Source organism: Mandrillus leucophaeus, unplaced genomic scaffold (genome assembly GCF_000951045.1).
Source record: "Mandrillus leucophaeus isolate KB7577 unplaced genomic scaffold, Mleu.le_1.0 Scaffold365, whole genome shotgun sequence".
Taxonomy (NCBI): Eukaryota; Metazoa; Chordata; class Mammalia; order Primates; family Cercopithecidae; genus Mandrillus; species Mandrillus leucophaeus.
This window is the reverse complement of record NW_012103865.1, coordinates 991,434-1,005,357: the sequence shown is the minus strand read 5'-3', so window position 1 is coordinate 1,005,357 and position 13,924 is coordinate 991,434. Positions and strand designations below refer to the sequence as shown.

Below are 13,924 nucleotides of genomic sequence, written 5' to 3'. Positions count from 1 at the left end.
TACACAGGAATAAATTTAACTAAGGAGGTGAAAGATCTATACAATAGGAACCAAAAAACACTGATGAAAGAAATTGAAAGGGGCCACAAATCAATAGAAAGGCATTCCATACTCATGGATTAGAAGAATTAATATTGTTAAAATGACCATACTACCCAAAGTGATCTACAGGTTCATTTTAATCCCTATCAGAATACCAATGACAAGCCTCATAGAAATAGAAAAAGGAATCCTAAAATTTGTATGGAACCATAAAAGACCCTCATAACCAAAGTAATCCTGAGCAAAAAGAACATAACTGAAAGCATCACACTATCTGACTTCAAATTATACTACAAAGTTATAATAATCAAATCAGCATGGTATTGGTATAAAAACAGAGACCAATGGAACAGAATGAAGAACCCAGAAACAAATCAATGTGTTAAATATTCACAGTCAACTGATTTTTGGTAAAGGTGTCAAGCACATACACTGGGGAAATAACACCCTGTTTGATAAATGGTGCTGGGAAAACTGGATATTCATATGCAGAGGAATGAAATTAAACCCCTATCTCTCTCTGCATACAAAAATCAACTCAAAATGGATTAAAGACTTAAATGTAAGACCTGGAACTATAAAACTACTAGAAAAAAACATAGGGGAAACACTCCAGGACATTGGTCTCAGCAAAAATTTTATGCCTGCAGCTCTAAAATACAGACAACAAAACCAAAAATGGACAAATAGGACCATACCAAACTAAAAAGCTTCTGCACAGCAAAGGAAGCAATCAAGAGAGCAGATAACCTATAGAATGAGGGAAAATATTTGCAAGCTATACATTTGGCAGTGTACTAATATCCAGAGTCTACAAGGGACCCAAACAACTCAATAGCAGAAAACCTTAACAATCTCATCAAAAAGTGGGCAAAGGATCTGAATAGATAGTTCTCAGAAAAGACATACAGATGACCATCAAGTATATGAAGAAATGCTCAACATCACTAATCATCGGGGTAGTGCCAATTAAAACCACAATGAGATATCATCTCATCCCAGTTAGAACAGCTATTTTCAAAAAGACAAAAAGTAATAAATGCTTGCAAGGACATGGAGAAGCAGGAGCTCTAATACACTGTGGGAATTTGAATTAGTACAGCCATTATGGAAAACAGTATGGAGGTTTCTCAAAAAGCCAAAAATAAAACTGTTATATGATGCAGCAATCCCACTACTGAGTATTAATCCGAGGAAAAGTAATATATTGAAGAGATATCTGCACCCTCATTGTTTATTGCAGCACTATTCACAATAGTCAAGATACGGAATCAACCTAAATGTTCATCGACAGGTAAGTGGATAAACAAAATGTGGTATATATACACAATGGAATACTATGCATCCACAAAAAGAATGAAATCCTGTCATTTGCAGCAACATGAATGAGGTTGGAGATCATTATGTTAAGTGAAATAAGTCAGGGATGAAAAGAAATACTGCATATTTTCACTCATATATAGGAGCTAAAAAAGTTGAGTTCGTAAAAGTAGAGTAGAGTTGTGGTCATTAGAGGCTAGGAGGGGTTGGGGAAGAGAATTAGGAGAGGTTAGCTAACAGATGAATCACAGCTAGATAGGAGGAATAAGTTCTAGTGCGTTATAGCATTGAGTGAATATAGTTAACAGTAACTGTATATTTTCAAAAGCTAGAAGAGAGTCTTTTAATGTTTCCAACATAAAAAAGATACACTTTTGAGTTGATAGATATGCTAATTACCCTAATTTGATAATTACACATTGTATACATGTACAGAAATATCACTCTTAGGTATGTTCTATTATCACATGTCAATTAAATAGAAGGGAAAAAAGTTGAATTAGAGGAAATATATACCAGAAGAATGATGTATATTTTGGTATATTTCAGATAGTGTGGATTTCAAAGATGAATCTTGAAGCCCAATTAATTTTAATAGGCCTAAAAATTTAACTGGAATCAAAACAACCCACAAAATCTTTTGGGTAAAGGTACTAGAAATATTTGAATTGTATAATAAACCTCCTCAAAAGCCTTCAACAGTGTGTACTGGCACTATGTTAATGGTTGATTAATGGTTACATAGGGGATGTACCATTACCTGCTTTTGTGTATGTTTTAAATTTTCCAAAATTAAAATTATAAATAGAACCTAACCATCAGGTCCTTTCAATGATTGTACTTAGTGGAGTGAATAGAATGAAGCATCTATGAATAGAATGAATGCCAGAAAAGGTAGTCCTGAGATGCAGTGTGAAGGGCTTTGCAGCCAGTCAGAAGGTTTTTGTGTAATGATAAGCCTTTGGAGGATTTTAAGCAGGTGGTGTGTGTGTGTGAATGTGTGTGTTGGTGTGAGTGTGTGAATGTGAATGTGTGGTATGTGTGTGTTGGTGTGTGTGTGGTGTGTGAATGTGTGTGTTGGTGTGTGTGTGAGAATGTGTGTGGTGTGTGTGTGTTGGTCTGTGTGAATGTGGTGTGTGTGAATGTGTGTGTTGGTGTGTGAGAGTGTGTTGGTGTGTGTATGTGTGTGGTGTGTGTGAATGTGTGTGTTGGTGTGTGTGTGAATGTGTGTGGTGTATGTGTGTGTTGGTGTGTGTGTGAATGTGTGTGATGTGTGTGAATGTGTGTGTTGGTGTATGAATGTGTGTTGGGGTGTGTGTGTGAATGTGTGTGGTGTGGGTGAATGTGTGTGTTGGTGTGTGTATGTGTGTGATGGTGTGTGTGTGAACGTGTGTGGTGTGTGAATATATGTTGGTGTGTGTGAATGTGAGTGTGTGTTGGTGTGAATGTGTGTGGTGTGTGAATGTGTGTGTTGGTGTGTGTGTGAATGTGTGTTGGTGTGTGTGTGAATATGTGTTGGTGTGTGTGAATGTGTGTTGGTGTGTGAATGTGTGTGTTGGTGTGTGAGTGTGTTGGTGTGTGTGAATGTGAGTGTTGGTGTGTGTGCATGTGTGTATTGGTGTGTGCATGTGAATGTGTGTGTTGGTGTGTGTGTGTGAATGTGTGTGTTGGTGTGTGTGAATGTGTGTGTTGGTGTGTGTGTGAATGTGTTGGTGTGTGAATGTGTGTTGGCATGTGTGAATGTGAGTGTGTGTTGGTGTGTGTGAATGTGAGTGTTGGTGTGTGCGTGTGAATGTGTGTGTTGGTGTGTGTGAATGTTTGTGTTGGTATGTGTGTGAATGTGTTTGGAGGTGTATGTGTGTGTTGGTGTGTGTGAATGGGTGTTTGGCGTGTGTGTGAATATGAGTGTGTGTTGGTGCGTGTGTGAATGTGTGTGGTGTGTGTGTGAATGTGTGTGGTGTGTATGTCTGGGAGTATATGTGAGTGCGTGAGGTGTGTGTGAAGAGTATATGAGAGTGTGTGTGTGCATGTGCAGTTCAAGTGAATGTGTATAGGTTTCTTGTTCACAAAGTCGTGGAACTGGTGTGAAGATCATAGCTGAGTTGAAACGTACTACTTGTTATCTGAATTTAGTCTCAGTCATTTGGTTGGAGCTTAGGGTGACGAACTGTCCCAGGTTATCCAGAACAGAGAGGTTTTCTGGGTTATGGAACTTTCCGTTTATAAAATCTGAGTAGTTGGTCACCTTAGTGATAGCAATAGATAAAGGGTACAAATTGTGAAGAGTTGTATGTTCGAAGGGTGCTTGGTGGATAAGGAAATAGAAGAAAACTCGGGCAGCTGAATAGATACGGAAGTCAAGGCTGAAGATCTTTAAAACAGAGGGAGTGGCCAACAGTGCCCCACCCTTAAGGGTTTCAGAGGCAATGGAGACTCAGGCCACAGGTTTGACTTTTAAAAATATTATTAACTTATTCAGATCAGGACTTAATAGGCATGTTTTTTAATTATTTAGCCTTCAAAAACAAAACAAAAAAATTCTGCCATTGGGTACAATTAATGCCATCAGTGCCAGAAACGTAAATTAGAATATAGACACAAAACTTAGTGAAATAACTCCTGAAAGATAAAATATTAGGCAAAGGTGTTTGAATCACTTAGCAATTTGATTAGATAACAAAGAGGTTAAGACCATTTCTTGTAGTATTTGGAGATATTTAATTTTTATTATGTTAAGATAAATCTCGCATAAAGCTTAACAGATCTTAGTCAACTCTTATGAGTAGAGTGTGAGTGTTAGGTGCTATTCCACTGAGCAGTGAGATGAGGGAAGAACGGGCCTATGGGGTCTTAGTATTTTCTGCAGGTCACATTGCCACTCCCTCCCTGCCAAGCATTTCCATCACTCATGGTCTCAGCCGCACTCAGGGCCGCCAGCCGTAATCTACTATCCAACTACTGATTTGAATAAACCACTGATTTATTTGCACTCTCTAGAGCTGTAGACAGGAAATGCAAACAGCAGCTTTCCCTCGGGAGAGCTGGATGTAATGGGACCCTTTTCTGTTTTGCATCCTCAGGCTCTGATGGGAATCTCTGAGGATGCTCAGTGGAAATTTTTTTTTTCTCTCAGCCCTGATCATTTAGCCTTACTAAATGGTTCAGTAAGACCGAGAGAAAAGGATTCTGTCCTGAGTTCTCTGCTCCCCACGGCGAAGGAACTAGAGGAAGAAGATCAGGATTAAAACATTGTTTTTAGAGGATAGGAGTTTTAATTGTGCACATTTGAGGTTTAGGGTACATGCCTGACTCCACAGTACATAGACCACCACTCAGGAATTTTCCACATTGTAATTTAATCCAGTATTCTTTTCTAGCCTGTGTACTCTTGGAGGGTAAAATTTTTGTTGAGTTGATCTTTACTAAAAATGCATTAAGAAATGAATTTTCATTGAATGAGTAAATGCACTGATCTTCATATGGTGGTTTACAATTTGTTATAGACATATATTATTTTATTTGAGTATCACAGCAACCCTGTGTAGTGGATGTTATGATTATTTCTGCTTTCCAAATGGGAAGACTGAGGCTCAGAGAGGTTTAGTGACTTTCCCAGGATCACACAGAATGGGGACTGAAGTCTAGATCTTTGACACCAAGGGTAGGTTCTTTCTACACACCACACTAGGCGTTTCCCATCATTATGCAACAAACCAGCCTGTTGCTTAGTCATCTAAAAAGAACACAAAAATACAAACATTGCCCTGTTGGATCAAATTCACAAGGAGAACCACAGCTTAGAGTTCAACTTCAACAGAGATGGTTTATAGAGGCACGACTATTTCAAACTTATTTCAAACTCATTGTTATCAAGTGAGTAGCTTCAAGGCAATAGCTTTCAAAGCGTTAGGTAGAAACAAAGTTTGGGCTCTATGTCTGTCCTTAGCAGGTGGGAGGCAGGGGAGTAGAACATTAGCTTTTTGTTTATTTGTTTGTTTGTTTTTCTTTACAAAGAACTAGTGGATTGTGTTTTAAAGATTGCACAGGGACAGAGAAAAGCTGGAGAAATTGAAAGTGGCAAAAATATTGGGAAAGTTCCCACGTTCAAAACATGGCAAAAATTCATGAAAAAGGATGAGTTCATATCCTTTGCAGGGACGTGGATGAAGCTGGAAACCATCATTCTCAGCAGACTAACACAGGAACGGAAAACCAAACACCACATGTTCTCACTCATAAGTTGATGTCGAACAATGAGAGCACATGGACACAGGGAGGGGAACATCACACACTGGGGCCTCTCCGGGGGTGAGAGGGATAGCATTAGGAGAAATACTTAATGTAGACGATGTGTTGATGGGTGCAGCAAACCACCATGGCACATGTATACCCAAACCTGCACATTCTGCACATGTATCCCAGAACTTAAGGTATAATAAAAAAAAGAAAAATAATAACATGGCAAAAGTTGCCACAATAAGTATCCCTGGTTTTGCAATGAAGTGTGACTGGGGCCTGGGGAATGCTGAGCCTTCATGGGTAGGAGAACATGCCTGAGTGAACGGTCTGCAACTGCAACCTGGGGACAAATCTGACCCACGGATTCTTTTTGTTTTGTATAGCCCACGAGATCAACTCAACAAAAATTTCACCCTCCAAGAGTGCACAGCTGGGAAAGAATGGACATGGCTGTGTTCCAACAAAATGTCACGTCATGAAGTATTAATATTTTTCAACCATTTAAAAATGCAAGAGGCATTTATTAAAATGCATTTTAAATGGTTGAAAACATTAAAAGAAGAATAATATTTCATGATCTGTGAAAATTATATGAAATCCAAATTTCAGTGTCCATAAACAGAATTTTGCTGGAGCAAACCCACGTCCATTTATTTATTTTTTGAATCACCATGGTGGCTTTTGTGCTGCAACAGAAGAGTTGAATTCTTCTGGCAGGGACTGCATGTGGCCCACAAATCCTAAAATATTTACTCTCTGGTCCTTTACAGAAAAAGTTTGCTGACCGCTAACCTAGTGCCTGCTAGGTTCAAATAGACACTCAGATAACTGTCGGGCAACTAAACTGTGGAATACTAGATGTCTTTCATTTTTGACATAGGAAGGGAACAGGAATCCAATTCTTAAGGTCACCCTATACTTTTCACCTGCCACTTGGATGACTGAACTACTGGATCTGTGACCATGTTCTGCCACCAACTCTTTGGGACTATAAAGGCTAAGCCTTCTGCGTGCATCTGGCCCAATCTGGTCTGTACTTTTCATATCTGGCCTGCTTTAAATATCCTCATTCTAGATGCCTCTCAGACTCACTCCACTTCCTTTTAGAATACTAACAGCTAACATCTATTGACTGCTTATTCTGGGTCAGATGCTGTGTGCTAAACACCTTACCCCATTCGTCTCTCAGGATGAGATAACCCTAGGAGGCTGGTATTTCTCATTATTGTTCCCATTTTACAGAGGTGGACACTCAGGTTCAAAGAGATGCAATAACATGCCCATTTGCACACCAGTAAGTGGCAGAGCCAGGACCCAAACCCAGTCTCCTGACTCCAGGAACTGCACGGGTGGGGGTGTGGAAGTTGAGGGGATGCAGGTTTTTCTGTTAATGCTCCACCCTGCCTTGGATCCCCTCCTACTACTGTTGCCACACTAAACCTAGGGGATGGCTGGTACTTTGCTTTCTTGGGCTATCTTCAAAACCACTTTTCTCTTTTTTTCTTGATGCATCTGAAAGAGGGTGGAATATTCATAAGACACTTTGGTAAAAAAACAAACAAACAAACAAAAAAAACCCAGAAAAACCAAATGAGAGACAAACCAGGAAAATTTTTTGCAAATCTGTATTCTTCCTCCTGAGATCGTTTGATGGGCTAGCGCCACAGACACAGAGCACCTTTGCAGTGCCACACCGGGAAGGAAGAGTCCAACCCAGAAATGCTCCTCTTGAAAGCGCTTGGAAAACTTTTTGTTCTGCTGCTTGCAGGGTAATCCCCACAGGCCTAGGCAGAATTGTCAGTTAAGAGCTTCTCCCAACTGAGAGTGGCCAAGATTAACCTCAGCACTCAACACCTCCACATCTTCCCCGTTAGGTTCCCACTGCCCCAGCCCTTCACCCCACACATTTGCTGTCTGCTCCCATTTTCTGCCCAGGCCTGCCCTTCCCGGGCCATGTCACAGGCTCCAAAATGCTTCCGTCTTCCTCCTATCAACAGAAACTTATAGCAGTGTAACATGTTACCTCTTCCCAGCATACACTTGATTTGAGCATTTCCCTGAAACTTTTGCCTCTCCTATTTTAGGCAACTCTTCCCCCATTTCGAAAACGGTGCAGAGAGTTCCCCCAGCCTTCAAACATTACAGACTGGCTTTTTAGCCTTTCTGTCCTACTCTTTCTCCGCCAAACCAATCTTTCTGAGTACATAAGAAATTTCCTCCTCTTACCTCTCTTCGAAAGATTTTCCTTGGCCGGGTGCGGTGGCTCATGCCTGTAATCCCAGCAGTTTGGGAGGCTGAGGTGGGCAGATCACAAGGTCAGGAGATCAAGACCATCTTGCCCAACACGGTGAAATCTCATCTCTACTAAAAATACAAAAATTAGCTGGGCGTGGTGGCACACGCCTGTAATCCCAGCTACTCAGGAGGCTGAGGCAGGAGAATTGCTTGAACCAGGGAGTCAGAGGTTGCAGTGAGCCAAGATGGTATCACTGCACTCCAGCCTGGGTGACAGAGCAAGACTCTGTTTAAAAAATATATATATATACACACACACACACACACACACACACAATTTATTTATTTATTCCTTGTCTCCAGAGGAGAGGCGGAAAACGTAAGACAGGTGGCAGGGCTTCCTCTTTCAGTGTCTTTTTTTTCTTTCCTTCTATGATCTTTCCTAATGCATATGTTGCCCTGTCTTCAACAAGACATAATTCGTTAGCCCTTGGTTTCTGCTCCCCTCCTCCAGCACAAAACATTTTAGACTGATTGAACTTACAGTTTCTTTTCTTTTTATTACGTAGATGTTTCTTCCCTGCTGCCCCAAGTAAAGAATGCCTGAGAGTATAACATATTTCCTGTAGAATAAAAGCAAAGAAAAGCCGGAACCACAGTGGAATTTTAGCAGACACTGAAGTAGTTGGAAGGGGAAGACGATACTGGATTGTGGGACAATCTGGTACCCATAAAGTTATAGCCCTTAGACTGGCCATGGCTGCCAGTCTAGCCTTTATTTGCAAGGACTCGACCAGGTATGAGGAGAGAAGCCAGACACCCTGCCTCTGGGCTGGGCCTGCCAGACTGGAATCTCTTGCTAACCAAAATCCCCTTACCTGCTCCACATTCTAGATGAATATTCGGAGTGACTTTGTGGGTAAAGGAATCCTTCACTCTATCACTTTCAACATCCCACAGGGCTGTGGGGCGAGAGAGATGATGTAGAGTTTGCAAGGTGGAAACCTGTAATAATATTGAGACCATAGCAAGCCGGGCTTTGCATTTGGTTACAGACTTTTGTTCAGCAGAGTCAATTATTGTCTTCATTTAGGACTTCTGATTGCTGTCTAAAGTCAGACAACTTGAAGACTAGGTATTCTGGGTCTTTCTGAGTTTTATGTACTGGGGTTTTACGTACAGAAGAAAGAGAATTGGGTTTTACATACAGAAGAAAGAGAATTGGAGAGAATTTTATCTTGTTGAAGGCAGGGCAGCATGTACATTGATAAGGATGTTATCATCCTTGGAGCTTTTGTTAGCTATTTGCTGCCTTAGGCTGTTGCTAGCAATGAGATGATATTTCTTCATAGTAAGCATGGAGAGGAGTTATCCACTTCGTGGTCTTGACATGGTTCATGTTAATATGATGGCAACTTTAAATCAATTTTCTCTCTAACTCTGTAATGCATCAGAGAACCCTTAGTGGGTACATGGCCCTTTTATCCACACATATAACTTGGAGGAAAGTGTATATTTCTTTATTCTAGGGATTGGAATAAAACTTCAAAATCTAATTCGTCTTACTATAACAAATACCGCCTGAAATAGTCATATAAATAACTATGGCTTAAGAAAACTATCAAAAGTATGTGTTTCCTTAATATTTTGACTTTTAAGGTAGATAAGTCTCAAACTGAGCTATAAAGGAATCTGTGTGTGTGTATGTGTGTGTATGCTGTGTGTGTGTATGTGTGTGTATGCTGTGTGTGTGTATGTGTGTGTATGCTGTGTGTGTGTATGTGTGTGTATGCCGTGTGTGTGTATGCCATGTGTGTATGCCGTTTTTGCAGTTTATGGATGTAAGGCACTCTCTCTGAAATGTGTGCTTGAGAGCCCTGGAGCTCAGAACTAGACTTTGCTACTGACCTTATACTTTCATTTGAGGACTACCTAAGTTTGGTATGATTCGCAGCGTTCTTTTTACATTTTCCTCAATAATCGTGATTTAAAATTTACCTAATAAAAGACAACTTCAGATTCCTAACGTTCAGGCTCTAAGATATCTGGGGAGGGGGTGTCCAATATTTTGTGAACAGCTCTTTAAGACAATGCTACTGGAACCATCCTGAAGAATGACAACGGAGAATAATGTTTTTCCTCTTCTCCAGCGGTCTGCCCCAAGTAACCCGCTCTTGCCCCACTCTTTACTTCAAGGTGACCCAGAACCGGTAAAACCAGAGGCACAGGTGCCACTAGCATTGCTACAGGTCGGGAACTGAGCAAAACAGACACTCACTTACTCCAGCCTCTTTCTTTTCTCTTTCTGCTTCCTGCCCACTTCATTCTTTTCCCTGCATTCTTTCTTTCCTCTCTGCTCACTTTGTCCCCTCCCATTTGGAGAAATAAAGCATTGAACTGACCCTTCACGTATTCATCTGCCATTCTATAACTCATCTTTATCTCCAAACATCCTTTCTAGACTATTGGTTTTTACCCATCCCCTCTCTTTTGGTATCATCTTCTGGAATTCCTGGGATCAGGATGTCATCCTATCACTCCACTAATAGCACACATGGCCTGCTTGCAGTCAAATCCAAAGCCTTTTTCTTCACCCTTTACTTTCCTTGGAACCTCTGCAGCACTTCATGATAATTTCTGGCAGCCTTTCTTTCCTGAATCTTCTTTCTCTGTAGCCACTCTGGTTTCCCTTCTACCCCATGGACTGAGTGCTGTGCTCTGCTTCACCAGCCCTAACTGTGTGTTAGTTGGGTGTCTTAAGTAGGATGATCATGTAATTCTTCATCCAGACCATGATATTCTTGAGAATTGAAGGGTGCTCAATTGACAACAGACAATAAACAGAGATTGTCCCTGGCAAACCGATATGTCTGGCCACCCTCTCCTTAAGGCTCAGGAGGAGAAGAAAGCAGAGAGATCTCAGGGCAGGATATGAATGAACATAGTTCGAGGAACTTTCAAAGTCCATCTTCAGGTTTCTTAGTTACTTCTGTTTAGAATCTCAAGTTAAAAATTCAGCTTCATGTTCATAAAAGGGTCACGTTTTCTGAGAAGTGTCAGAGCAGGTTTGGGAGAGAAGAGATGGGTGAGGAGAGAGTTCTACCTGAGGAAAAGGCAGAAGTGGTTGGACCAGGTCCCGCAGTCCTCCCTGAGTTCCAGTCACAGAGTCTGCCCTTTTAGGTAAAGAGGAACTTGGTGCTGAAACCGCTTCCAGGCTCTTCTCAGCCCAGGGTTGCCCAAGATCAGTTGTATTGAGTGGCCGGCAGGGTAGGCAGCCATGATGATCTTGCACAAAATATTCCAGGAACTGTAAGTGTCAAAGATGTTGGACATGGAAAGAAATAGAGCAACTGCATTGAAAATGTAGAGGATGAGAAAGTAGCTGGTGGCTTTGATGGCCCCTATGTGAGCCTTCATGCTGGGGTCCCTGGACCCTGTAGCATTGCTTCCCATGTGTAGGGTGTGTCTCTTGAGAGAGAGGATCAGCAGAGTGGCTGCCAGGATGAACATGATCAGAGGAATGAAGATCCCTATGTTATAGAAAAATACCAGGTTGACCATATTGGTCTCAGAGAAGTACTTCTTCTCCGTGGAGTTGTAGGAGGGGATAGGAATGGAGCTATTCACATACACATTGAAGACATCTTTTGAGAGAGGAAAGCTGAAGCTTAAGGAAACCAGCACTGACAGCCCGAGGAGCCAAGGCATCAGCACTATGATTTTCCTCTTCATCAGGAAGAACAAAGGATGATTGAAGTTTGCAATTCTAAGACAATAGAAGACTTTGAGCCAGGCAGCAAACCAGAGATTGGAATGGTTCAGAAAGACAGTGATGACTTTGAAGAGGATATACACTGTGTTTTGGTTATAAACAATTCGGAATAGCAGACTGAAAATGTTCTCCAGCATCATCCAAATCTGTAGCAAGAGCCTGGAAAAGCTCAGCATCAACATAATGCAGTCACCAGTAGGGAGTGTTTTGCCCCTGGCCCACTCAGCCCCATAGATGGCCGTGATGAAGCCACTCCCAAGGATGCCAGTGATGCACTCTATTCCGGTGACCACCAAGGTGAAGATGACCTTGAACCTGGATATGTCTTTGTCTGTGGCATCTGTGTTCATGGTTGCCATTCTCTTTGATCCTGACTTTCAGATTTCTATGCCAAGAATGGGTAACTGCTCTGCAATCTTCTGACCCTTGCTCAATGTTATTGTAATTTCCGCCCCCCTCATTAATGGTTATTTCCAATTTTTCTCCATTTGTTTATCACATGACGACAAGTTAGAGGTTTCACATGCAAATAATGAGAGGATCTGGTTACTGGGTCTGTCTCAGTTTTTCATAAAGATACATTTGTCTTGGGCTTTCAGAAGCTCACTGGAAATAATTTGAGACATGTTTCTAGCTCAATACCTTCCTACCTTATTTACTTTAAGTCCACATTTACCTGATAAGGCATGAATACAAGGCCTTTTTACTTGTCTCACAAGATCTCTGTTACCTGCTAAATTATTTGTAAAAGCTCATACAGCTTTTAAAATCTGTTTTCTCCACTTCTTTTCTTGTCTCTCTTATTTTGGGAGAGAGTTTTATTTTGATGGTTACCATGTTTGTGAATAAGAAATTCCCATACGCTCATATATGAACATCTTTTACTTAGACTTGAGTTTCTTCCAAAAAGACCTGCTATTATAATGTCCTCAAATAGTATACAGAAAAGCCAAAATTGGATGCCATTCAAGTTGGAGACAAGGAAGTCTCCATAGTCCCAGTTTTTATTGTTTGTGTACGTGTCATCAATTTCAGCTTACTGAGATCCCACATGACTATTTGAGCTCAGAATCAGGTAGAATGAGCCTGGGGAGAATTCAGTGTTTTGGACTTGGTGTTGAAGTTCAGAAATATGATAAGGTACTATAACTTGAAATTTAATTTCCTACTTTTTAACCCTGGCTGTGAACCAGAATGGTAGATGCCCGGGACTCATACAAATCTAGGAAATCAGAATCTGGACTAGGGCTCAGGCATGCTATCTTTTAAAAAAGCCAAAAGGTCTTGTTGCTCATAGTCAGGATTGAGAACCAAAATCTTAGCTAGAAACCAATGAGCCTTGGGTCAGATTTGGCCTGTAGTCTTTTTACTTTGCATTGGCTAATGCTATACAGCATTAATCCACCAGTGTGTAACTTTTTTTTTTGAGGGGTTCTATTGGCCAACATTTAAACTTAGGAGATTACTTATATGCACACACAAAAAATCTATCTTCTCTTGAAAAATTAGAAGATTTGGCATAGTGAATTGGCTGAAGCTGAGTAGTGGCTGCCCATTTTAAACAAGGCATATACTTTTCAGTTTGTTGACAATACTAATTCCTAGTGTCTTCTTGACACAGAAGCTGAGTGCCAGTTATCATTTTCCATAACTTGCCCTGTTATTTTTATTTGATTTATTTTTTCTTTTTGAGACTGGGTCTCACTCTGCCACCCAGGCTGGAGTGCAGTGGCGTAATCATGGCTCACTGCAGCCTTGACCTTCGTAGCGCAAGTGATCCCCACACTTCAGCCACTTGAGTAGCTGGGACTACAGGTGCATGCCACCACACCTGGCTAAGTTTTGTATTTTTTGTGGAGACAGAGTTTCACCATGTTGGCCAGGCTGATCTTGAATTCTTGGGCTCAAGCAATCCTCCCATCTCAGCCTCCCAAAATACTGGGACTGTAAGTGTGAGCCACCATCCCTGGCCTTGGTCCATTATATTTTTTTATAATATAAATGGATGAATGATAAAAATGGATTTCCCCACCCCAAATTAATTTTATTTAAAATAAGGAAGTTGGCTCGGCTCAGTGGCTCATGCCCGCAATCCTAGCACTTTGGGAGGCTGAGGAAGAGGATTGCTTGAGCTCAGGGGTTTGAGGTCAGGTTGGGCAATATGGTGAAACCCCGTCTCTACAAAAAATACAGAAAATTAGCCGGGCATGGTGGCACGCACCTGTGGTCTCAACTACTCGGGAGACTGAGGTGGGAGGATCCTTGAGCCTGGGAGGTGGAGGTCTTGGTGAGCTGAGATGGAGCTACTGCACTACA

General features: G+C 41.2%; 1 protein-coding gene across 1 annotated transcript; it reads right to left on the bottom strand.

Moving 5' to 3' along the window:
• Window positions 1-10,972: 10,972 nt before the first annotated feature.
• LOC105546618 (taste receptor type 2 member 40) lies at window positions 10,973-12,492 on the bottom strand. The gene has a single exon (XM_011989872.1). It carries the CDS (start codon window positions 11,965-11,967, stop codon window positions 10,996-10,998), a length of 972 nt encoding a protein of 323 aa, XP_011845262.1. The 5' UTR covers window positions 11,968-12,492; the 3' UTR covers window positions 10,973-10,995.
• Between the last annotated feature and the right edge of the window lie 1,432 nt (window positions 12,493-13,924).

Coding starts and splice junctions, on each gene's coding strand:
- LOC105546618 (XM_011989872.1), bottom strand. CDS start 11,967: ATGGCAACCATGAACACAGATGCCACAGACAAAGACATATCCAGGTTC.